This window comes from Rhipicephalus microplus, chromosome 4 (genome assembly GCF_043290135.1).
Source record: "Rhipicephalus microplus isolate Deutch F79 chromosome 4, USDA_Rmic, whole genome shotgun sequence".
In the NCBI taxonomy this organism is placed as follows: Eukaryota; Metazoa; Arthropoda; class Arachnida; order Ixodida; family Ixodidae; genus Rhipicephalus; species Rhipicephalus microplus.
Genome location: NC_134703.1, coordinates 40,247,561 through 40,272,521, shown reverse-complemented (window position 1 = coordinate 40,272,521; position 24,961 = coordinate 40,247,561). Strand labels below are relative to the sequence as shown.

Genomic DNA, 24,961 nt, shown 5'->3' with positions numbered 1-24,961 from the left:
CGCGCCTGACATTCCGTACCTCAGGTTATGGAAGATACAGTCCTTACATGCAGCTTTCGCAGAGCGAAAATTCCGTACGCGTTTGCATTTGCCAGCCTGGCCACACGCGTAATTAATAAAAGATGCCTTCGAGTTCGTCGAAAGGCCTAGGTGAGGACAGCTAACTTGAACATTGTTACGAATCACTGTTGTGGCCTCTGATGAAAACGAGACGTATTGAAGAAAAGTGTACATACCCATTCTATTTGATTAAGTTTATTGGTTTTTATATTAAGGCATATGGTTAACAAATGGAGAAAAGGACAATGGTGGTCTCGGAGAAAGGTACTGTGCGGGTGTCTGCACTTTAAGTACATTTTACTTCGGAATTTAGATACCGCGAGGCACAAGAAAAAGCGCAATATTTATGAGGCTTAATTCGGCAGGCAACCATAGTTTCTTTTTTCGGCCTGTCCTGAAACGCTTGAACAACATGTACTGCACCTGCAGTTCGGCTGATCACACTCACAAACTACTCCGAAATTCACAGTTCTCCCAGGCCTAAATGGGCGTCAAAAGTGTGATAATTCTCCAAACATTTGGCACTTTTGACGCCTGCTAAACGTAATTATAGATTTACAGTTGAACAATATTACGTGCCGAATCATGGTGTATAGCGAGCAGCCACAATGAATGTTAAAATCGAAAAGAAATAAATCTGAATTGCTAGCGATTTTTCGTTGCACTGCCTTATTTTCCTGTAAGATATCTAACTCTATACCCTGTCGACTTACGGTCTCCTTGATGTCCCTGCTAGCGCAGGCCGCCAGCGTTACCTGTTGTTGCAGTTCGCGTTCGGTCGCAACCCGTGGCCGCACCTGCTGAGCACCTGGCTACCGTCGGCCATGTTGGTGCCCGTTGCCTGGGCGCGCCTGTGGTTACCGGGCGGTGGCCTGTTCCTGCCCTGCGCCGCCCTGGCTGGTCTGACGCTGCACACGACGCAGTTCAAGGCGATGCTGCAAGGACACGACCTGCTCACTGCCATGGACGTCTGGCTCCTGCTCTGCCTGGGATTTGTGCTCGGCGCCTTCTTCGACTACCTGATCGTCTGCAACGCGGTCTGAGCGCCTCGTTGTCTCCTGACGTTATTTATTTATTTATTTATATATTGAAAACTACCTTACAGACCCGAAGGCATTGAGTAAGGCGGGTTATCTAGATCTCTCGAGAGCTTCGTTGTCTTGTATAGAGCTCAAGAGCGCATGTGCAAGATAACACAGAGATTCGCAAGCAACCAGCCAAAACATTTTGAGGCAAAATAGTATTTTCAGCGTGCAGCGAAAAAAAAAAGCCCTCTTAAAAGGTTAACTCTATTCGAGTTGGTACAGCAGATGGCTGGTTTACGCACTTTTCTGCACACATCTTCATGTGAGATGCTTCAGGGATCTTGCGTGTTAGTTTATTTCGGTGCTAAACAAGCGTCACACAAGACTCGGCGCTTGTTTGTCTTCTTTTCTTGAGAACATGTTGTGTGTGCGCTGAGAAACTTTCCATAAGAAATTTCTTCCAAGTCAACCAGCTTTTTTATACATTTACACTTGATATGCATCGACTATAGCCTTGTCTCTTGTGTGTGTCGGTGCAGCATACGGACCATATACATGACCATATACACACGGACCATATACATGTACAGGCTCACTCAACTTGTCATGGCTATCCCTTCTGTTCGTGTTTCCTTCTACGTGTTTGTGTACTAGACACTGCCTATAGTAAGGCACCGCCAATTTTGTTCCTTGACGCAGAACCAGCGGACGTGGAGCGTGCAGAAACTGGCCGAGGACGCCGCCGTAGACGACTGGAGCCGCTTTTCTGACCAGGTGTACGTGGCCGATGGTTACCGACTCACACACGAGGCCGGCACTCAGACACCGCCGGACGTCGGGCTGGACGAGGCGCGACACGATCGTCGCGCCTGGATTGTCTTCGTCTTCGGATTCCCGTTCGTCACAGTCTTCTACTGGGGCTATTATCTGGCCGCGTCTCGCTGACACCGTATGGCGCATCATCCCCGCACATTGTCTCGGACGCTGTGTAGCCACACTAAGTCTCATGATTGTTTTCTAATCTGAACAATTAAGCGAGTAATCCACAAGGCTTCTTCGTTTTTCTAGGCGATACGATTTTGGAGATGCGTGTTTTTTTTCTGTACGGTTATTGTTAGAACGAAAAAAAAAACGTTTATGAAATGCGGATGGCTTCTTATAGGTTGTCTTCGTTTAGCTAGATATGTAAATGCCTTGGAACCTGAACTTGGCAACGTTTAACGCTAGAACCTTATATAGTGAGGCAAGTCTAGCTGTATTATTCGTGAAGCTAGAGGGCATTAAATGGGATGTAATAGGAATCAGTGAGGGTAGTAGGACAGATGAGGCCTCTACAGCGCTACAGAACGGGCACGTCCTTTGACAAAAGAGAACTGGGAGTGGGGTTCCTTATCCACACGAACATAGCTGGCAACATAGATGAATACTATAGCATTAATGAAAGGGTGGTAGGTATCGTAATTAAAACTCAATAGGAGATACAAGGTGAAGGTGGTACAGGCTTATGCGACTACGTCCAGCCATGACGACGCGCCAGTTGAACGCTTCTATGAAGACGTGGAATCGGCAATGAGTAAAATGAATACACAGTATACTATACTGATGGGAGACTTTAATACAAAGGTAGGGAAGAAGCAGGCTGGAGACCAGGCAGTAGGAGATTATGGCATCGGTACTAGAAACGCCAGAGGAGAGCTACTAGTAGAATTCGCAGAACGCAATAATTTATGGATTTTGAATACCTTCTACCGAAGCGAGGGAACCGTAAGTGGACATGGAGGAGCCCTAATGGCGAAAATAAGAATGAAATAGACTTTATAATGAGTGCAGACCCAGGCATCGTGCAGGATGTGGAAGTGCTTGGCAAGGTACGATGCAGCGACCATAGATAGATTAGTACGATCCCGAATACGCCTAGACTTGAAGAAGGAACGACAGAAACTGATATGCAAGAAGCCAATTAACAAGCTAGCACTTCTTAGAGAGAAACTACAGGAATTCAGAGTCTCGCTTCAGAACAGGTACTCGGCTCTTATCGAGAAAAACACCCTCAGCGTCGACGCAATGAATGATAATCTGACGAATATCATTACGGAGTGTGCAGTGGAAGTTGGAAGTACTGTAGTCAGACAGGACACTGGCAAGCTGTCCCAGGAAACAAATAATCTCATTAAGAAGCGTCGAAGCACAAAAGCATCATGTACAACAGACAAAATAGAGTCGGTAGAGCTTTCGAAGTTGATTAATAAGCCTAAGTTATCCGATGTAAGAAGGTATAACATGGAGAGAATTAAACACGCTCTCAAGAACGGAGGAAGCGTCAAAGCAGTGCAGAGAAAACTTGGGATATAGGCAAAATCCAAATGTATGCACTAAGGGACAAGGAAGGCAAAGTTATTACCAATATTGATAGGATAGTAAAATTAGCAGAGGAGGTTGACGGAGATCTGTACATCCACGACCTTAATATAAGAACTAGCTGTAACCCAGATGACAACCCACCAGTAGTGATAGAAGTCAGAAAAGCCTTGGAGAGCATGCAGAGAGGCAAAGCTGCTGGTGAGGTTCAGGTAACACCAGATCGGCTGAAAGATGGAGGACAGATTGTGTTAGAAAAACAAGCGACCCTGTTTATGAGGTGTCTCCTGACGGGAAGAGTATCAGAATCTTGGAAGAATGCTAATATCATCCTAATACATAATAAAAAAGATGACAAGGACTTAAAAATTACAGGCCGATCAGCTGGCTCTCCGTAGTATACAAGCTATTTACAAAGGTAATTGCTAACAGAATTAAGACAACATTACAATTCAATCAACCAAAGAAACAAGCAGGATATCGAACAAGCAACTCAACAATCGACCACATTCATGCTATCAATCCGGTAATAGAGAAATGGTCAGAATATAGCCAACTATACATAGCCTTCATAGATTACAAGAAGGCGTTTGATTCAGTAGAAATATCAGCAGTCGTGCAGACACTGCGGAATCAGGGCGTCGACGAAGCATATATAAACACCCTGGAAGAAATCTGCAGGGGATAAACTGCTACCATATTGCTTCATAAAGAAAGCAACAGAATACCAATCAAGAAGGGTGTAAGGCAGAGGGATAGAATCTCCCCAATGCTATTTACCGCATGCTTGCAGGAGGTTTTCAGAGGCCCAAACTGGGAACAGTTAGGCATAAGAGTTATTGGAAAGTACCTTAGTAACCTGCGCTTCGCCGATGACATCGCATTGCTGAGTAACTGAGGGGACGAATTGCAACTCATCAGGTAGTTAGACAAGGAGAGCAGGAAGGTAGGTCTTAAAATTAATCTGCAGGAAATGAAAGTAATGTACAACAACCTGGGAAGAGAACAGCGCTTTGAGATAAGTAATAGCGCACTTGAAGTTGTAAAAGACTATGTCTACTTAGGACAGGTAACAATCACGGAGCCGAACCACGAGATTAGAAGAATAAAAATGGGGAAGCACAGTTGGCAAGCAATCTCAAATCATGACAGGTAGATTGCCACTATCCCTCAAGAGGAAGGTATGTAATAGCTGCATCTTGCCGGTACTTAGCTACAGAGAAAAAACCTGGATACTTACAAAGAGGGTTCAGCTTAAATTGAGGACGACGCAGCGAGCAATGGAAAAAATGGTAGGTGTAACCTTAGGAGACAAGAAGAGAGCAGAGTGGATTAAAGAACAAACCGGGATTAAGGATATCATAGTGTAAATAGAGAAGAGGAAATGGACAAGGGCCGGGCATGTAGCACGTAGACAGAATAACCGCTGGTGATTATGGGTAACTAACTGGATTCCTAGAGAAGGCAAGCGGGTTAGGGGGAGACAGAAGGTTAGGTGGGCAGACGAGATTAAGAAGTTTGCGGGTATAAATTGGCAGCAGGAAGCACAGGACCGAGTTGACTGAAGGAAAGTGGGAGAGGCCTTTGTCCTGCAGTGGACGTAGTCAGGCTGATGATGATGATGATGATAATGATGATGATGGTGATGATGTAAATTCAACCTCACCATCTTTCAAACGCGTACTGGTCATCACTTAAGTGATGTTTGCTGATGTCTTTATAATAAGGTTTCACTTGCAGACATCATCTAAAGCCAGACATAGAGAAGTGTTCGCAGCGAGATGAAAGATGACAGCTGTGTTCTGCATGTCGATCCTGGTATCGACTTGTTTGTAGAGGCTGGAGTTAGGAAGTCTGTAGTCTATAAACTGTGGCTGCAGTCTTGTTCGGGTATACATTTTGATCTCTTGCGGACATACGACGTCCTGTATACGTTCTTTTAATTTTATTCGTGGTTCTTGTTAATTTTTTTCGCAACCTGATAAGATGTAGAAAACACCACACGATTCGTTGCCACTCTTGTTTCGTGAGTTCACTGCGCCGTTTCACGATGGTGCAGCGCCACCTCAGAAGCGTGGGTGCCACGCGACACGAAAGTCGGCCAGAAACTAATGAAAAAAGTATCTGTGCGACGCAGGTCTGCTCCTGTGTGGCGTCAGGCTCCTTCGATTGCCTGAACTGTGCGACCTGTGCTGTGTTCGCATAGTGACTGCCCATCACTTTTGTCAAGTTCGTGGCTTCCAACGACTTCATACTTTTGCTGGAACACATGCATGGTTTCAAGAGCCATTCATAGTGTAATCGTTAGGGTTTTTATGTTCCAAAAGCACAATATTATTGTGAGGAACGCTGTGGTGAAGGTTGATTGATATGATAGATATATGGGGTTTAACGTCCCAAAACCACCATATGATTATGAGAGACGCCTTAGTGGAGGGCTCCGGAAATTTCGACCACCTGGGGTTCTTTGACGTGCAGCCAAATCTGAGCACACGGGCCTACAACATTTCCGCCTCCATCGGAAATGCAGCCGCCACAGCCGGGATTTGATCCCGTGACCTGCGGGTCAGCAGCCGAGTACCTTAGCCACTAGACCACCGCGGCGGGGCAGTGGTGAAGGTCTCCAGGAATTTGACCACCTGCTGTTCTTTACCGAACAGTGACGTCACACAGTACTTCTAGCACTTCGCCTTCATCTAAACGCGACCGCCGCGGTTGGGATCAAATCCGCGACTTGGTAAGAGTAATAAATACTTTATTGACGTAAAGCGTTCTGTCTTTTGTCTCTCTGGTTGTGGCCGCGTTGGTTCGTTAATACTAATTTTTGGGACTGGTTTTACATTATCAAACTAGGATATGATCATGAATTCATAAATTTCAGACAGCGTCTGTTCAATCAATTTCTTGCGGAAGAACACAGGTCGATTCCGGAGGCAGTGCAATCAGCCGGTTAAGCGGGACTCGGGCATAACTTGCTGTACGTACGCGCGTCTTGGCATCCTGTTTCATGAACTCTTGGTATACTTCAAGGCTTAGTATACAGAAAACGTGTAATTATATGCGCCATAACTCGAAGAAGAACGGCACGGAACTATCGCGATGCAAGAAGAAAGTGAACACTCCCTTGGAGCGCAGCTGAGAGTCGGTAAATTTGGGGCAGTCGAAGGAATGGGACAGTTAGCCAATCGGCACGTTAGCCAACTATTCACGGGAAGGTGCTGACACAGCGATTGCATGTCTGTAATGGCCGCCGTTTTCGGCGGATTGAGAAAATCGCTTTTTTCACGTGTCGAAAGTGAGTTTATGATATTGTTACGGGTAACGTATTTAATAAGTTAAATACGATGCACTGTGCTCGGCGAACAAGATGGCGACAGTTCATCAACAACCAGCCACCAACGTCGTCTTTCTCTTTCTTCCAGACAGGCTGTGCCGGCGGTTGCGTATCATAACCCCCCGGCGGTAGAAGCACCGTCTCGGTGCTTGAGCAACTCGGATGCGGTAGAAGGAGGGTGATAGGGCTTGAGTCGGGCTATGTGAACGATGTCACTCGAAGGTGACGATGATGACGTTGAATCGGCTGGCACGATCTCGTATGTAACGTCAGTCACCTGGCGAACGACGCGGTATGGTCCAGTGTAGCGTGACAGCAGTTTTTCAGAAAGCCCTACACGCCGAGTGGGGGACCAGAGGAGGACAAGGGAACCCGGTGAAAAGTGCACGTTTCGATGATGGGAATCGTAGAGCTGTCTTTGGTGCTCCTGTGAAGCCTGCAGGCGGCTGCGGGCAAGTTGGCGTGCGTGGTCGGCTCGCGCGATGGCTTCGCCGGCATACTCCGTGACCGAGGGCAGCAAGGTGTCAAATGGTAGGGCGGGTTCTCGGCCGTATAGAAGATAGAATGGTGAATAGCCGGCAGTGTCGTGACGTGACGAATTATATGCGAACGTCACAAATGGCAAATGAACGTCCCAGTCCTGGTGGTCGGCCGCTACGTATTTGGAAAGCATGTCGGTTATGGTGCGGTTGAGGCGCTCCGTAAGACCGTTCGTTTGCGGATGGTACGAAGTGGCAAACTTGTGCTTGGCCGAGCAAGAGCGCAGGATTTCTTCAACGACAGCTGATAGGAAGGTGCGGCCCCGGTCAGTGAGAAGTTGGCGTGGAGCTCCGTGTACTAAAATAATATCATATACCAGAAAGTCCGCCACATCGGTTGCGCAACTCGTCGGAAGTGCTCGTGTGATAGCGTACCGTGTCGCATAGTCAGTGGCGACAGCGATCCATTTGTTGCCTGAGCTGGAGATCGGGAATGGGCCAAGCAGGTCGAGGCCAACTCGAAAAAAAGGTTCAAAGGGAATGTCGATCGGCTGAAGGAATCCAGCTGGTAGCGAAGATGGCTTTTTGCGGCGCTGGCAGGGTTCACAAGCGGCGACGTAGCGTCGAACAGAGCGGGCAAGACCAGGCCAAAAGAAACGACGACGTACACGGTCGTATGTGCGAGAGACGCCCAAGTGGCCCGCCAAAGGAGCGTCATGAAGTTGGTTGAGAACAGTCGCACGAAGATGTGCTGGTATGACGGGGAGCAAGTCATGGCCATATGGATCGAGGTTACGGCGATACAGGATGCCGTCTTTTACCAAGAACATTTGTAGAGATGCGTCGCGAGGCCTTGACTCAAGCTTGCTAATGATGGTTCGCAGTGAAGCATCCAGGCGTTGTTCGTGGCCAAGGTTGAGTAGCTGCGTCACAGACAGAAGGTCTGGTAAGGTGTCAGTATGGGCAGCCTCTTCCACAGGGTAGCGTGATAAGCAATCAGCATCTTGGTGTGACCGCCCTGTTTTGTACGTTACGGTGAACGTGTATTCTTGTAATCGTAGGGACCAACGAGCGAGGCGTCCTGTGGGATCCTTGAGTGGGGCCAGCCAGCAGAGCGCGTGATGGTCGGTAACTACCCGGAATGGACGCCCGTATAAGTATGGGCGAAACTTGGCGACTGCCCACACGAGAGCGAGACACTCACGTTCCGTGATTGAATAGTTGCGCTCGGCTGTAGATAGCAGGCGGCTTGCATATGCTATAACACGGTCATGTCCGCGTTGATGTTGCATTAGCATTGCTCCGATGCCATGCCCACTAGCGTCAGTGCGAACCTCGGTTGGAGCTGATGGATCGAAATGGGCTAAAATCGGCGGTGTTGTAAGGAGCGTCGTGAGCTGGGAAAAAGATGAGGCTTGATCAGCGCCCCAGAAAAACGGGGTGTCCTTCTTCAGGAGGTTTGTGAGTGGGCGTGCAATGATGGCGAAGTCCTTAACAAACCGTCGAAAGTAGGAGCACAAGCCCACAAAACTGCGAACGTCCTTTGTTGACTTCGGAACAGGAAAGTTCGTGACGGCGCGAATTTTCTCGGGATCCGGGCGGACTCCTGCGGCATCGACGATGTGGCCAAGTACGGTTATTTGACGACGAGCAAAGTGGCATTTCGACGAGTTCAGTTGAAGTCCGGCTCGACGAAAAACTTCAAGAATCGCCGATAAACGCTTGAGATGGGAGTCGAATGTGGGCGAGAAAACGATAACGTCGTCTAGATAGCATAAGCAGGTTGACCATTTAAACCCTTGGAGCAACGAGTCCATCATTCTTTCAAATGTGGCCGGCGCATTACAGAGACCAAAGGGCATAACTTTGAAGTGATAAAGTCCGTCAGGAGTGACGAATGCGGTCTTCTCACGGTCCATCTCATCCACAGCGATCTGCCAATAGCCAGATCGAAGGTCGATAGTGGAAAAATACGTAGCACCGTAAAGGCAGTCTAAGGCATCGTCGATTCTAGGCAATGGATAAACATCTTTCTTCGTAATTTTGTTGAGATGCCTATAATCTACACAAAAGCGCCATGTTCCATCCTTCTTTCTGATCAGGACGACAGGAGAAGCCCAGGGGCTACAAGAGGGTTCGATTATGTCTTTTGCAAGCATCTTTTCGACTTCCCGTTGTATGACGGTGTGCTCGGACGCGGAAACACGGTATGGACGTCGGTGAATGGGACTCGCGTCACCAGTATTGATGCGGTGAGTAACAACACTCGTTCGGCTTAAAGCCGTGCTGGCGAAGTCGAAAATGTCACTATAGGACTCTAGGACGTGACGAAGGGCTTCCGCTTGATCAGGAGCGAGGTCTGATGGTACCATGTGGTCAACGTCGACGCCCGATGAACGTGATAGAGTTGGTTCATTGTCTGAGGTGCAGCAATCATCCACTCTGAAAGGTTCAACCGTATGGTCTTGTAGAGCAGTAATTTCGGCCAGGGAGATACCTTGTGGAAGAATTTGGGCTGTGAGGGCGAAATTGACAATAGGAAGGCATGTGCGGTTTTCAACGATTGTCAAAATGGTGTGCGGAACAGCGACGCCATGCGTAAGCATCACGGCATGAATTGGTGCCACCATGTATTCACCGTCAGGTACAGGTGGTGTAGAGAAGAGGTCGATATGTGTGACACAGTTAGGCGGAAGGCGTGCGAAATCAATGCAGCAAAGGCGACTTTGGGGTGGGTTGGTCAGATCAGAAAGTAGAGGCATTTCAAGGTCAAGACAGCCGGCTGAACAATCTATAAGGGCCGAGTGAGCGGTGAGAAAATCCATGCCTAGAATTACTTCATGAGGACAGTTTTCTATAACGGTGAAAAGAACAGCAGTGCTTCTATCGGCGATAGTCACACGGGCGGAGCACATGCCGATAATCGCGGCAGTTCCCCCGTCGGCGACTCGAACGGCTTGGTTCAAGGCGGGTGTGACAACTTTCTTTAGGCGGCGACGAAGAGCAGCACTCATTATGGACACATGCGCGCCAGTATCGATCAACGCGCGCACAGGTACATTGTCTAAAGTAACGTTCAACAGATTCCGGGTGGTCGGTAATGTCACACGAGGATTTCTTGCAGAGGTCGTCGTCAATGCAGCTTCACCTCCAGAAGCTGCACTGCCTAGTTTTCCGGTCGGGGGCGCTGCGAATAGGTCGGAGAGGCAGGACGGCGTTGTGGGGGCGAACGAGCTTGACGGCGAGCAGGGGATGGCGAGCGGGCGTAGCGCGGTCTCGTCAGAGGTGCGGCAGGATCAGAGGATGTGGTCGGCATAGGGGAACCAAAATCAAATGTTGAGGACGATTGGTGGTCAGAAGTGGCTTGGGTAGGTTGAAGTGGTGGCTGGTTGTTGATGAACTGTCGCCATCTTGTTCGCCGAGCACAGTGCATCGTATTTAACTTATTAAATACGTTACCCGTAACATTATTGGTGGAGGTGGACGACTCCCGTACCTCGATGGAGACGCGCAGCGGTCGCAACACCGGGGACTCTTCGGCTACTTCAACTGCCAGTGCCTCATCCCCACCGGTCTCTCGATTCGAGTCAACAACCTACGTCACCCTGCCACCCCTGCGGGATCCTGGAACTTTCTCCGCTGACGGCACCATCGACGTTGACTCCTGGCTGCACCGGTACGAGCGAGTCAGTGCTACCCACCGCTGGGATCCGACGCTCATGCTGGCCAATGTTGTGTTCTACCTCGACGGCACGCCGCGGACATGGTTCGAAACCAACGAAGCCGAAATCACAAGTTGGGATCTTTTCAAATCGAAGATCCGTGATCTTTTCGGCGATTCATCTGGTCGTCAGCTCGCTGCCAAGAAGACTCTCGCCACTCGCGCCCAGACGTCTACTGAATCGTACGTGTCATACATTCTTGACGTCTTGGCGCTTTGTAGCAAGGTCGATCAGCGCATGTCAGAAGACGAAAAAGTTAACCATGTCCTCAAAGGGATTGCTGATGATGCCTTCAACCTGCTGGTTTTTAATAATGTCACGACCATCGACACGATCCTGACAGAATGCCGCCGTCTAGAACAGGCTAAAGCCCGCCGCGTCACCCACGGCATCACGCGCCTGCCGAACACAGCTGCTACTTCCTCGTGTGATGACTCCGTCCGCCAAGTTCCCCGATGTGACAACCTCACCCGCATCATTCGTCGTGAGGTCGAGGCAGCCCAACCAGTAGCTACTCCATTTCCAACGCCTGATCCTTCACCGACCACAATCTCACTGATACAAGCCGTCGTTCGTCAAGAATTATCGAATGTCGGCCTACACCCCATTCAACCAGTCTACTCTGCCGAGCCTTTTTATCGTCGTCCATCCGCTCCTCGATATGGTTCCAACTACTCTCGACAGCGCAATTTGTCCGAATGGCGTATACTGGACGACAAGCCCATATGCTTCAACTGCCGACGTGTTGGTCATATTGCTCGCCACTGCCGCAATCACTGGGCTCCGCCGGCACGCTATGGGCCTCCTACCCAGCACCTCCACCAATAATGTTACGGGTAACGTATTTAATAAGTTAAATACGATGCACTGTGCTCGGCGAACAAGATGGCGACAGTTCATCAACAACCAGCCACCAACGTCGTCTTTCTCTTTCTTCCAGACAGGCTGTGCCGGCGGTTGCGTATCAATATCTCAATTGTAACGCTTTACAAACGCCAGTACCGTTTTTTTTTTCGGCAAGCACGCATGAACAGCGTCCTTCTTCAAAGATGAAATTCGGGCTTGACCACAGAACTTTGGGCAACAAGGATTGTGACAATTGACTTCAGGATGGGACGCGAAACTGTGAATTTTACCCCTGCAATAAGACTGGTGCAGTGACTGGCAAAGCAGCTTCGAGGGTATAAGCTTTGCTGGCCTTAAGAGCAAGTAATATTTTTATTTCGCATTTTAAACAGATATATATTCGGTGGTGCGAAAATTAGTACGATAAAATACTCGCTACACTGGGAGGATTCTAAAATACACCACTTCCCTTTATTTGAAGCTGTTTCATTGTTGCTCCAGGCTAAACGCGGAAGTTGCCGGCTGAGTGCTGCTGATTGCTTAAGGGAGGTTGAACTACTTCCTATAAATGGCAAAAAAAAAGCTTAAGCCTGCTTTGTAGGTGTGAACGTTCTCAACTGCGTGCATGATATCACATCATTTCGATTTCGAAGAAGATGATAAGGGTTTACGAGAGAAAGCTTCGCGACAAGCCTCGCAAGTCAAACAGCGCTGGCGTTGCCAGGGTTGAGGGTTGAGGAGAAGGGTGTTTAACACTCCTACCATGTATTTGAAACTTATGCACGGGTATTGTGGGGTTGCATGGGTAATCCAGTGTCTGCAACGTGGCGCCTCGGTTCATGATATGGTTACGGGCTCCGCAGAGAGAGGGGTCGCATCGGAGGAGGGTAGGGCCATTTCGCCACACCCGCTGCCCTACGTGCTCTGCGCTTATTCCGAAGCCAAGATGCCCCGTCCCTCCTTTTCCTTTTTGGGGGTGGGGGGGGGGGGGGAGGTTCCTCTTTTCAATCCGAGGAATGTGCGTCGCTTTTTCGTGGGGCATCAGGGGGTCTTCCGTCTCGGGATGCGTGACTGGCGGCGTCTGAACCAAACCGGGAGCACCGCCGCCGCCATCAACCCCGGCATGGAGTGCGAACTCCGGCTATGGAGTGCGAACTGCATCCCCGGGTCGTAGTGCAAAAGTCGCGCGAGGTGAGATGAACAGTTGTCACTCCTTCGACGTGTGCCTGCTATTCGTGAATTATTTGCCCCAGTAACCCGGAACGCTGAGCCACTGCGGGCCTCTTTACGATGTACTCAGCTTGTATTATCGCTGCCCGTACATATAAGAAGGGAACACGACAAGGCGTAAAAAAAAAGGTAGGCGCTAAACTTGCAACTGGTTATTTTGTGCCACTCGCACCCATCTTAGTCATGAGCAAAAAAGATGTACAGCTCATCTTCACGTGATCTCTTACCAGTATACATCATTTTCTTTTCCGTCGAAGCAATTGATGAAGAACTGGCACAAGTTTCTCATATCTGCTAAGATTCGGCTTCGTGTCAGCTGATTACGACCGACCGATAACAATACAGCGGTGCGCATTAAGGGAGCAACCCCACCCCTTTTGTTTTGCGCTGCTATAGAAAGCCTCCCGCGCGAAGTCTGTTCCTCGCGTTGTAGCTGTGTTCACGTATTCTGTCATTCAGACATCGCTTAGTATGCCTTATGTAGCATTTCCCGCACGATAATAAAAACAAACAAACTTGTACACCAAACAACACTGAAAATGAACAAACATAACCTGTTGTTTTTTATCCCAGGCAGTGTGAGCGACATTTTTGGGCAGGTCAACTTGCGAAGCTCCCCTAGTTTTTTGGGGGCTGACAAAACAACGAGTACGTTAGCGACCTCGGTCACCTCCTTCAAGTTATGGGAAATAATATGCATATACGGGATCACACCTATCTTGGTTCGCGAACATTCCAAGTCTTCTTGCCTGTTTTCTTTGCGTGAATATACCAGAATGCGTTCGGCAACAAAGACCTGTAACAAAACTATACATATTCAGTTCTATCATTCAGTTCTCAAACCAAGCGTCTTGCCACGCCGCGGTGGTCTAGGGGCTAAGGTACTCGGCTGCTGACCCGCAGGTCGCGGGATCGAATCCCGGCTGTGGCGGCTGCATTTCCGATGGAGGCGGAAATGTTGTAGGCCCGCGTGCTCAGATTTGGGTGCACGTTAAAGAACACCAGGTGGTCGAAATTTCCGGAGCCCTCCACTACGGCGTCTCTCATAATTATATGGTGGTTTTGGGACGTTAAACCCCCACATATCAATCAAACCAAGCGCTTTAAAGAAGCAGGGTATACCCTGTTTCTGTGAGACGTACGCTTGCTTTGAGTCTTGAAACTGGACACCATATTGTGGCTCCAGAATAGAGGATCGTCAGGGCATTTTAGAAACGCCGCTATGCCTCTAAATGCGTCGATACAAAAGAAAGAATAGGCTTATTCGCTCGTGGCTCATACCACCAACATGTGTGCATTTTAAAGAAAAACAAGCGGATATCCAAAACCTGGATAGAGCCCCCTTGGGGAACGTTGCAGTGACTTCAAGGGGTACAAGACATTCCTTGATCGCGGGAAACACCTTATCCTTTTTATACATGTAGCGCTAATACGAGCTATGTTCATGGAGTGACAATTTGCCCGAGCTACAACACGTCTGATCTTTAGGATGTGCTACATACAGTGTTGGTTCAAGAAGTATGGTTCAATCAAGCGTGCTTACAGGAAGTTTTCAGAGGCATATATATATATATATATATATATATATATATATATATATATATATATATATATATATATATATATATATATATATATATATATATTTAGTTGACTTTGTACGTATAGTAAAAAGTCAACTCATAAAAGGTAGTTACCCTCCCCCCCCCCCCCCCCCCCCCCCGAAACCGTAGCATATTCACGGAGTGAACGTTCATGAGTGTGGCGAAGCGTCTGGCCGTTCGTGTGTTCATCCGTGCGCATGAACGCTTCGCCCCACTCATCATCATCCACTCCGGGGATATGCTGTGACAACCACTAACGCCATGTAGTTATATATTTCCCAATGACATATACACACAACGCCATGTACTTAGCAACTCAAGTACTATAGAGGTGACTGCATACTACTACGACTACAGAAGAGGGAAGGCCATACGGCCTAAAAAGCTTCAGTCCTAAAAAAAAAATCTGGCTACTTTCCTGCTATCGAGGGAACAAGTGTGCAATCCTGTTTAAAGTCTGTCATTGAACTGTCGGCTCATAATGATTGCTGTAGACGTTTGGACCGTTGAACTATATATAGGGCTCACTTGACCGACAGAGGGATGTGGAGTGAGGACGTATTTTAGGTATTATAAAATATTTTTATAGCTGCACCAGGGCTGGTAGGAACCATTGATTCACAGAATTTTTGTAGCTTGTTCAGACTTGCTTTATAATCCAGCAAACCCCGTTCTGCCTTCAAGGTAAATAAAACTAAATATATTGTCACACGACATCTCACCCCCGTGACAGTATCATTGTGAAAAGTGTCGCAATCTTCCCGATTCTCGCATACTTATAAATAAAAGTAAACCTAAATGCAATATGTGTGTGTCAGCGTGGAATTTAATTCACGAAACACTTCTATGACGGCTTCAAGTTTCCCTTATGCGTGACTCTAACAAGTGCGTTCATTCTGGCGTAATTTTCGTCCGAATTTGTTTGAAAGCATAGTGATCGCGCTGGCAATCAAGGAGGGCAGGGAGCGAAAAGCCCCACTGACATTAATCACGGATTCGAAGGCTGCATGTAGGTATTCCGAAAAAGGTAGAATATGTATTAAGGCCTTCCAAATTCTGACCAAAGGTCATAAACACTTTCGAATTGAATATGCCCAAACCATTGTTTGGGCGCCAGGGCTCGAGAGCGTCACCGGGAACGAGTTTGTGGATGAGGCGGCTCGAGGCTTCACAAATCACCGAGCTTCCTTGCACACTGCAATAGAGGATCCAACGCCCCTAGACCCCAACTATGGTACAATTCTTCAGTATTTATTACAGGGACAATAGAAAACTGTATCCATCCCTGCATAAGAACCTCACAGCAATGGAATCGGTGGCATTACGCAGAATCCAAACAAGCACATACGCGAACTTACACAGGCTACATGTATTCTACCCGACAGTATACAGAGATATATGTCCGTAGTGTGGGGCCACACCAACTCTGTTTCACATCACGTGGGAGTGTACACATCACAGTGAAGAACACCACAACATGAATAACACAGAGGAACACTGGGAGGCACTACTGTCCAGCTCGGCTGTTGCTGATCAGCGCAGGCTGGTTCAACTGGTACAGATGATGGCCAGCGGAGCCCTGGAATAGGCCTGGGCCCGACCTTTTGGAATGATCCGCGTTATGCGCAAATAAAGTTTTTTCTCTCTCTCTCTCTCTTTGAAAGCAAGAATTTCACAGGGCATGCACTCGTCAATCTAATGCTATTCGCTTTCACATGTATCGTACAGCTAACATTCCGCTATAAGTAAACTATACAATACAATCAGTACTTTATTACGTATCAGTCTTGAGGCGCAAATATGTTGTGCGCAGATAAAATAGACAACGTGGTTCAGCACAGTACAAGCTTAGGCCGGTCAGAACTGTGCTTGCCAGATATTTCATTCGACTGAAGTCTCTTGCGGCACGTTTTGTTTTGCTCATTATTTCGTTTGTTTCTGTTTTTTTTTCTGTCCTAATGCAGACATCTTGGCAGCAGCGTGACAAGTCTTTACCGAGTGGCTTTCACGAAGTCATTCTCTTTTCGTATCGAAATGGCTGACAGAGCCTTTTGTGACATTTGTGGTCGCGAACAGTTGTTGTCTGTTGTTGTCTGGTTCTAAAGAGGTCTACGAACTGGTGCAGACGAGTATAGTATCCTTACTCGTTTGCGTAAACACGTGCTAAGCCAGGGTGACTTTTGTTAACAGCAACCAAGAACCGCAGATGACGTCTGTAGCTGTACAAGAAGCAGGCATGGCTGAGAAAACATGGAGGGCGCCGGCGGGCCTCTCGATCCGTGTTTACCGTCTTTAATCGCTGTCGCAAACAAGAAGCCTGTGCCGCAGTCAGATGAGAGCCTGTTCGAGGTTGTAACACTATGCGTGTTTGCCGTTTATAGAAAGGGTTAGCGGCCAAATTCGCAAATATTTTCTTTCGTAATTGCATTTTTTTCTATTAGTCAGCCGGTTTTGCTACTGATGCGTCTCGTATACCGCGACTGACTGGAATATTCTTTCAGGCAATTTACTAGCGCAAGATGTTATTGCGAATACGAACCTCGAGGCCGAGTTCACACAACTTCTCTCGCTCGTAAGAGCGGCTTTGCTAGTGATATGTTTCGTATCCTGAATGGCTGAAATGTTCTGGTACAGAATTTTTTTAACGTTAAGGCGTTATTGTGAACATGAGGGCAGAGCCGTATATACGACCTTTTGTGCTCATTGTATGAAAATTTTCTCGTTCGATTCAATGCAAAGTTGCCACGGTGGTCCAGTGGCTAAGGCACTCGGCTGCTGGCCCGCAGGTCGCGGGATCGAATGCCGACCGCGACGGCCGCATTTTCGAGAGAGAGAGAGAGATAAAGATGCAAGGAAAGGCAGGGAGGTTAACCAGACGCACATCCGGTTTGCTACCCTGCACTGGGGAAGGGATAAAGGGGAGAAAAGAGGTTGCAGAAAGATCAGAAGGTACACACAATCACGAGCACACTCGGGGAGCACACACAGTCTACAGGCGGTCGCTCAGGTTTGAAGGAGGCGAAAATGTTTGAGGCTCGTGTGCTTAGATTTAGGTGGACGTTAAACAATCCCACGTGGTCGAAATTTCCGGAGCCCTCCACTACGGCGTCTCTCATAATCATATGGTGGTTTTGGCACCTTGTACTCCAAGAATAATTATCAAGCCAAACCTAGTGGTAATCTAGACAGTTATTGCGGTCGACCTGTTCTCTGTCTTCATTATTAACTAACAATGGCTAGGCGCGGGCTCTAACCCGGCCAGGGTGGTCGCGTTTCCGATGGGAGCGACAGGCATGAGCCTTGTGTAATACGCGATGTCATGCACACTACGTGAAGAATCTCGTGTGGTCGAAATAATTTACTGGGGTCGCGTTCGGAATAAAACACAGTGGATAGTGCGAGACACCTGAGAGGGAAGTGTGCAAGGTATATATAGGAAAAATATTGAAACGGAATCAGTCTCCAAGAACATATATATATATATATATATATATATATATATATATATATATATATATATATATATATATATATATATATATATATATATATATATATATATATATATATATATATATATATATATATATATATATATATATATATATATATATATATAGTTCGCGAAAAAAAGAAAAATTCTCCCGTACCTCACTTGCTTATCTTCTGCTCGGAAAGGGTGCACATCAAGGTGCGCATACCCGCCATGATAGCTTGATTGATCAATCAGAGTCACTCAAACAATCAATCCGTCGCAATCTAGTGAACAAATTATAGTAAAAATTTGGGTAAGATGAGGATACATGGTGAGACACATCGCAATAACCGAGACGAGTACGATAAGAAGAAAACACGGTGCTTTGTGTGCCTGTCTTATCGTCCTAGTCTCAGTTGTCACGTTGTAGTTAACCATAGCAAAACCCTCCTGCGCAACAGAGAACTCCAAATAGCTACAAGGACGCTCGTGGAATCACCCATGAACTATTACCAAGTGGCCCAACTTACCACGCTCCTGCCTCTGGATAATTCGTTTGATTCATCTTCCAATTAGCCTACAAAACGAGTCTGTTCCTGGCAAACACTGCAGGTGCGTGTAAGCGGACTTCACAAGAGACATTTCACTGTGCCATTGCTTATGGAAAGTATGAGAACCGGCGATTAGTTACAGAGGGCATCTTTGGGGGGCCGGAGAGTCGACGTCCAAAGCGATAAGTGAGATAGACTGATGCTGAGACAATGACGCATGCCCGTCTTCGTCGTATCTTCACGTGGTTCTTGGAAGGATCGTGGCGGCGGCACTGTACCGAGCAGTGGAAACAAAACAGTATTCGCGACGAAAACTGCAGTGGTCTTGCAACGGGTGAGGTGAGTTGCGTTGCATACAGATGTTGCCACGGCTAGTGCACGTGTAGCCGCTGGGCAGCCGCGTAGCTCAAGTTTGCTGTCGATCTTCCGGCGCGATTCGCGATGTCCACACCCGCCGCTAACGCCGAATGATAGCCGTTCTGAACGTTACTCGTTGGCTCACATGGAACGGCACTTTGGGAACCTCAACCAGTGGCAGCCAAAATTTTGCCGCTGTGAGTGGAGTTCAAGTTCCTGAGGTGATATACGGTGACTATTTAATCGGATGCGGAGTGTGTTTGAACGTGCACGTATGGGTTTCTGGGAGCCCTTGTCGCTTTGACAGCGGATCGGGCCGGTTCGCTGGTCCTAAGCGCTGCTGGGAAGAACGCGGAGATAAGTTTAGTGTGACAGGGTCGGTAGTCCGCAGAGTGGAAAGGAAAAAAAAAATGTCCAGAATAGGAAAGTTGGTGATTTAAACGAAAGTATCTCTTTCGTCATACTGTTTTATGCGTCGGCTGTGTGTAAGTGTGTATCTATTGTAAACGCAAGCGCTCTCACCGTTTATCTCATTCACAATATTTTAAAAAGCGCATTTTTAAGACTTTGATCTTATGATGTATTTACTATTGGGATGGCGTTTCTTACAGACTGAGTTGCTACAGCTTGCACAAGGTGACGAGAGCTAAGAATGCGTGGAATATTGCCCAGTCATAGACTGCGTACCGCAATATATTAATTGCTGGGGTTTCACGTGACCCGAAACCATGATAGGATTATGAAAGACATCATAGTGAAGGGCCCCTGTGCTTCCGCCTTTTCGGGATTTTATAACGTGCACCTAAGTAGACGGGCCTCCAGCACTCGGCTTCCTCCGAAATCCGGCCTCCGCAGCCGGCATTCGATCCTGAGACCTTAAAGTCAACAGTCAAGCATGGTAAACATTATAGACCACAATTGCGGGTCCGCAGACCGTCGACCTCGCGGGATAGAAGTCCGGTCGCGGCGGCCACATTTTCGATGGAGGCGGAAACGCTTGGGGCCCGAGTACTTACATTTAATTTATATGCACGTTAAAGAACCCCGGCTGGTCGAAAGCTCTGGCGCCCTCTACTGTGGCGTTTCTCATAATCGTATCGTGGCTTTGGGACGTAAAACCCAAACATTTATTGTTATAAACCACAGAACCCCCGCTTTTCTATGAACGAAGACCAAAGATGGCCATCAGCACGTGCCGCTTCCTCCGACATCTAAACCGGTATTTTTAAAGAGACCCGCTCGTAACTCGTAGAACGGGCATACACGCAACGTGGCGCCATCTATTGATAAACAAGAACAGCTGCTTGGGTGACGTTGACGGTGCACTGGATTGAAAGTAGGCACCGGCATTTGCGTACCATCACCCGCAGGAGCGCAGCGGCGCCAAGTGGTGTCCCTTGTACCGGTTTCTCAGTTTTTCTCGCGATAGATTGGTCCGTTAGCTTCATGAAAATCGAGGCCTTCTGATCTCGAAATTAAAATACACGACATTGTTTCGAATCTATTAGGTTTTATTTTATTTCATAGGTCGTGGTTCTCATGAACGAAGTACTTTTCGGCCCACGCACCACGTAGCTCGGTAAATAACGTTAGTTTGATCTGGCTATTTTAGCGCCTCATAACGCCGTCGACTGTTAACATGTCGCAGCTTGAGCTTACGGATGCCCCTTCTAGAAATATTAGCTGCACCCAAGTTTGTACACGACGAAAGAAGCATTGATTGGTCTCGATTCCACTCCTTTCTTTGAAGCGGTCATTGTGATGTGGACGAATAACATCTCTTCGTATTACAATGCGTGCAAACAGTGCAAAAACAGGTCTAAGTGCAGTTAACACATAGTACAAGCGCTGACAAACAACTGGTGTAAGTTCATTGCGCCGGAAGATATGTAGCAAACACAACAACTAAAACGACCAAAAATCATGAACTGGGTCAAAGTGATGAAATTAGAGTGAATGTCGGCCACTATTCAAGGTATCACACTAAGCTTCATAAAAAAAAAAACGCGGTTTGTTTATGTAGAAGCGCAATTGAGGGCTTACCGATGTCTGTGTTCCCTTTTTTCTTGATATGAAAGGCTTCACTGATTTCTCGCTTGATCTGATTTCGATATTTTGAGAGCGTGTCACAATGATTGAATGGTGGAGTGCAGTCACAAGAAGAACAATCAGCTGCCATAGTGCTGCCTGTTGAAGACCTGAGATTGCACGCATATACTGTCGAAGGCGGTTATTCAAGCAGCGGTTGGTTTGTTCCGAACGGTCACACACGACAAAGGAATGTCGTATACATCATGTTCGATGCAATCAATGTACTGTGTCCTGCGGTTCTCGAGAGATAAGTACTTTTTGGGTTCTTCAGCGTTTACTTGCTTGCACAAGCGGCCGTATTCGCGGAGAGCTGAAGAAATGAACCTTACAGATGCTTTGCCTACAGTCTTCTTGAACGCGTGGCTAACGCCGTGGGCGTATAAGGAATCGCACAAGTTTTTTTTTGTCCTATACCTGCAGTGAGCTCTACAGCGTGCGTGCCTTGAAAAGCTCTTTTAGTATCTTTTTGACCCAGGCGCATGTATAGTTTCATCGGATAGGTGGCGCCTTTGTACCCATGCACCTGAGCACTAACGTTTTTTTCACGCTTGATGAAAACAAGGCCTCTGAGGTGCACTTATGAGGACCCTAGAGGCAACTCCGTGCTTCAAGAGTTTTGTATGCTCCGATTTGATCGAAAGATTTATTGAAAACATTTATTCGAAACAAAAAAGAGGTATAGTTAAGGGGCTCTGCAATGGTGAAGTCCTTATTCCGCAGCCCCATTGGTATCAGCCGCCAGCTCAAAAGCAATTATACGGCAGTAGCTACTTCTTACGCTTGCGTCGTGCCAGGGGCTTCGCATACCCCAGCATGTAAGCTCACCACCAACAAAAAGTCCAAAACATTGAGGGACCGTCTGTGGGAATTGCTTGGTTAGCAATAATGCGTCGAGGGTGGCCTCAAGCACAACAAAAATTGCTTCTGTTCTTCGTCAATCAACCAGTCATGTTTGAACAGAGGAAGGAAATCATCCTGGCACAGTAGACATTGAGGACACCATGGCCGGAAAAGTCATCCTGCAACTGCCTGTCTATAGGCGTGCCTACAGTAAATCGAACGATACGGGGGCAAGGCATGAGCCGATATATATGCCCACTTTATGAATTTAAAGGCCCCCGTCAAGCTCGAAGAACGTGAAACGTAAGTACAACGTACCAGCAACTCCATAAAAGCATGAGTGTTGACCACACACGAATTTTGAAATCGAACTGTACCGTAGTCACTAACGCTCTCACTAACGACTTCACATTTGGGGTTGCCAGGCAAAAAGTGATAGAGAAATTTGGCAACAAGCGTGAATGATCCAACCTTGTCGGGGGTCCCGAGGAACATGTCGACTCCGTTCGGTCTTCTGACGAGGAATGAATCGTCTATAGTCGGGACAAATACAAACCGCTGGAGGCAGAGACGTGGCGAGTGCTGCCGAGTGCCTTTTTCACTTACGACGACCCTAAATTAGCATGCGTCTTTGTTCGTCCTAGCTCAGAAAAACGTCGTTAAAGTCAAGGCTTCTGTCTTTTTGACTGACCTGACCAACCACTCAAGTCCTGCATCATTGCACAGATGCATCGCCCACCTTTTAACCTTTCTATGCCGATTGCCTTCAACAAAGCTAAAGTTGGCAAGTGTATGCCCAAAGTCAAAGTCGCAGCGCCATTGTCTTGGGTCCAGGAATGGCGGGTGCCGACAAGAAGTAGCGGTCTCCTGAGCTCCGGGTGAATGAACCGACGGGAGGCCCAAGACTCGTCTTCGGTAACTCAAGCCTTCCTTCCCCCATACTACGCTCCGCAGAAATCAACTGCGCCTCCCCCACCCACGCTCTACCATATAACAGCGGGTGGAATACGAGACCCATGATCCGATGGAAGCGCGTTGGAATACGAGCCACGAGTGGTGGGCGGGGGGCAGTGGAGACGGGCGTCAGCAGGGAGGGAAGACGCAGTGCCATCCATGTTGGGCCATACCGTTCTCTTCCTTCCTCCAAACTTTACTTCCTCCCCCCTCCCCCATTTTGCTTTTCGATAGTAAACGCCGCACGTCGGAGCGTAGGTGAGCAGTATGAGCTGCAACCACGCTGGGGTAGAACGATGAGGTTCTGTATTGTATACTTCCCAGTAGCGCCCCGGACTATAACCCCAAAGGACGTTTAGAAGAGGGAAAACCTCTTTGATGCACCCGCAGTTAAGTGACAGTTGCAGTTTTCCAACCTGTGATCATCGTGTGGGGTTTTACTACAGTTTATTCATAATAGTTCAACGTCTCCAGTAGAATATTCCCTCCTCCCCCCGACTTTTCCCGTAAGCTTCATGGCAGGAAAAGAACCTTTACTGGCACAGGATTTCGGCACCTTTCACTGCTGGGTGAAGACCACCCAGTTACTAAGTGGGGCCAGAAGATCCGTGAAAGAGCCCAACGGGAGCCGCTCATCGAGGCCGCCTGTGGCGCTTCGATGAGTTAGTTCGAAGAGTCGCAGCAGGCATTGATGACAACACTGGTGAGTGGCATTTATTGAGCTTCGTTGTGGTGACAGTGACTTAACTGTTAGTGTAATATATTTACAAAATGTGGGCGTAGTGGTGAGTAGTGGAACTAAAGAGGGTCGCGTAGGCGAAAATGATATACAAAATGCCGGAGCGCCAGAACCCACATAAGTGGCCACACGACACTTTGAGCTTCAGTTTGAGGTGCAGAAGATGCAATGCTAGCTACAAGTTATGCAGATCAAGTAGCAGAAACGCATTGCTCTTAAATGCGCTGAGTTTGAGATGGCGGATGGCAGGCACACTCCTTCGAGCTCAGAGCCGGGAGAACTCTACCGCTGAGCTTAGTTGCCAGCAACAGTATCTAAAAACGTTGGTTACCACAGACCTCATCCGTTAGCTTCACGGCAGGAAAAAAAAAAAACCTTACTGCAAGAATGGCGTCTCTTGCTTTGTCTATTTAGGTTGCTGTCGGCTTGGTGGCGAATCGTCTCTTTTTCTGTAGGCCCCTTGTGTTTTTCAGTTCAACTTAAACTCGGTCGCTTGTGCAAGTAAGCAGACGCTCAAGAACCCACGAAGCGCACATGTGTCGAGAACCGCAGGACACGATACGCCGAATGAGTTGGTTACGTGGAGTACGACATCACTCTGTATAGAGCGACCGTTCTTCCACGGGACAAATCAGCCGCTGCTTGAATGACCGCCTTAGAAAGAATGCACGCAATCTCAGGACCTCAACAAGCAGCACCTTGGCAGCTCATTGTTCTTCGTGTGACTACATTCCAATCTTCGATGACTGTGAAGTGCTCTCAAGTTATCGAAATTGGATCGAGCGTGAAATCGATGAAGCCTTTCATATAAAAAAAAAGAAAAAGAAGGGAACATGCGTCATTGAGCATTCAGTCGTGCTTATAGATAATTAAGTATAATTTTCCTCAAGTTTAATGTGATACCTTGAATAGCTGCAGAATTTCATTGTAATATCATCACTGTGACCACCTGACAGTTCATTATTTTGTGTATTAAAAAAAAAGTTGCTATTTTTTGGTACACAGTTTCCAACGCATTCATCCGCGCTTGTATTGTGAGTCAACTCCACTTCGACCAGTGTTTGCGCTGTTTCGACGCAGTATCATGCACCAACTGGCTCTTCGAAAAAGTCTTTTACAATTCGCATTTTGCCCCTTTTACGAAAAAGGTTCTTGCGCCCTCTTTGTTGTTAGCTTGGAAGTTATAGTTCTCGTGGCACTCCTGATGGAGGTGTGCGTAGACCGTCCTAAGCCTTTTCACAATGACGTAACATTCGCGCACTGTTAATGGAATTGTGTCGGCTTGGTGCGCCGGCC

At 47.6% G+C, this 24,961-nt stretch overlaps 1 protein-coding gene and 1 long non-coding RNA gene across 2 annotated transcripts; both read left to right on the top strand.

Moving 5' to 3' along the window:
* Positions 1 to 305: 305 nt before the first annotated feature.
* Positions 306 to 2,030, top strand: LOC142814342 (gamma-aminobutyric acid receptor subunit pi-like). The gene is made up of 3 exons (XM_075893027.1): positions 306 to 324; positions 802 to 1,097; positions 1,785 to 2,030. The coding sequence occupies exons 1-3, from the start codon at positions 306 to 308 to the stop codon at positions 2,028 to 2,030; spliced, it is 561 nt and encodes a 186-aa protein (XP_075749142.1).
* A 3,241-nt stretch (positions 2,031 to 5,271) lies between these two features.
* Positions 5,272 to 6,211, top strand: LOC142813888 (uncharacterized). The gene is made up of 2 exons (XR_012894716.1): positions 5,272 to 5,803; positions 6,063 to 6,211. It is a non-coding gene; the product is annotated as an uncharacterized LOC142813888 (long non-coding RNA).
* The last annotated feature ends 18,750 nt before the right edge of the window (positions 6,212 to 24,961 follow it).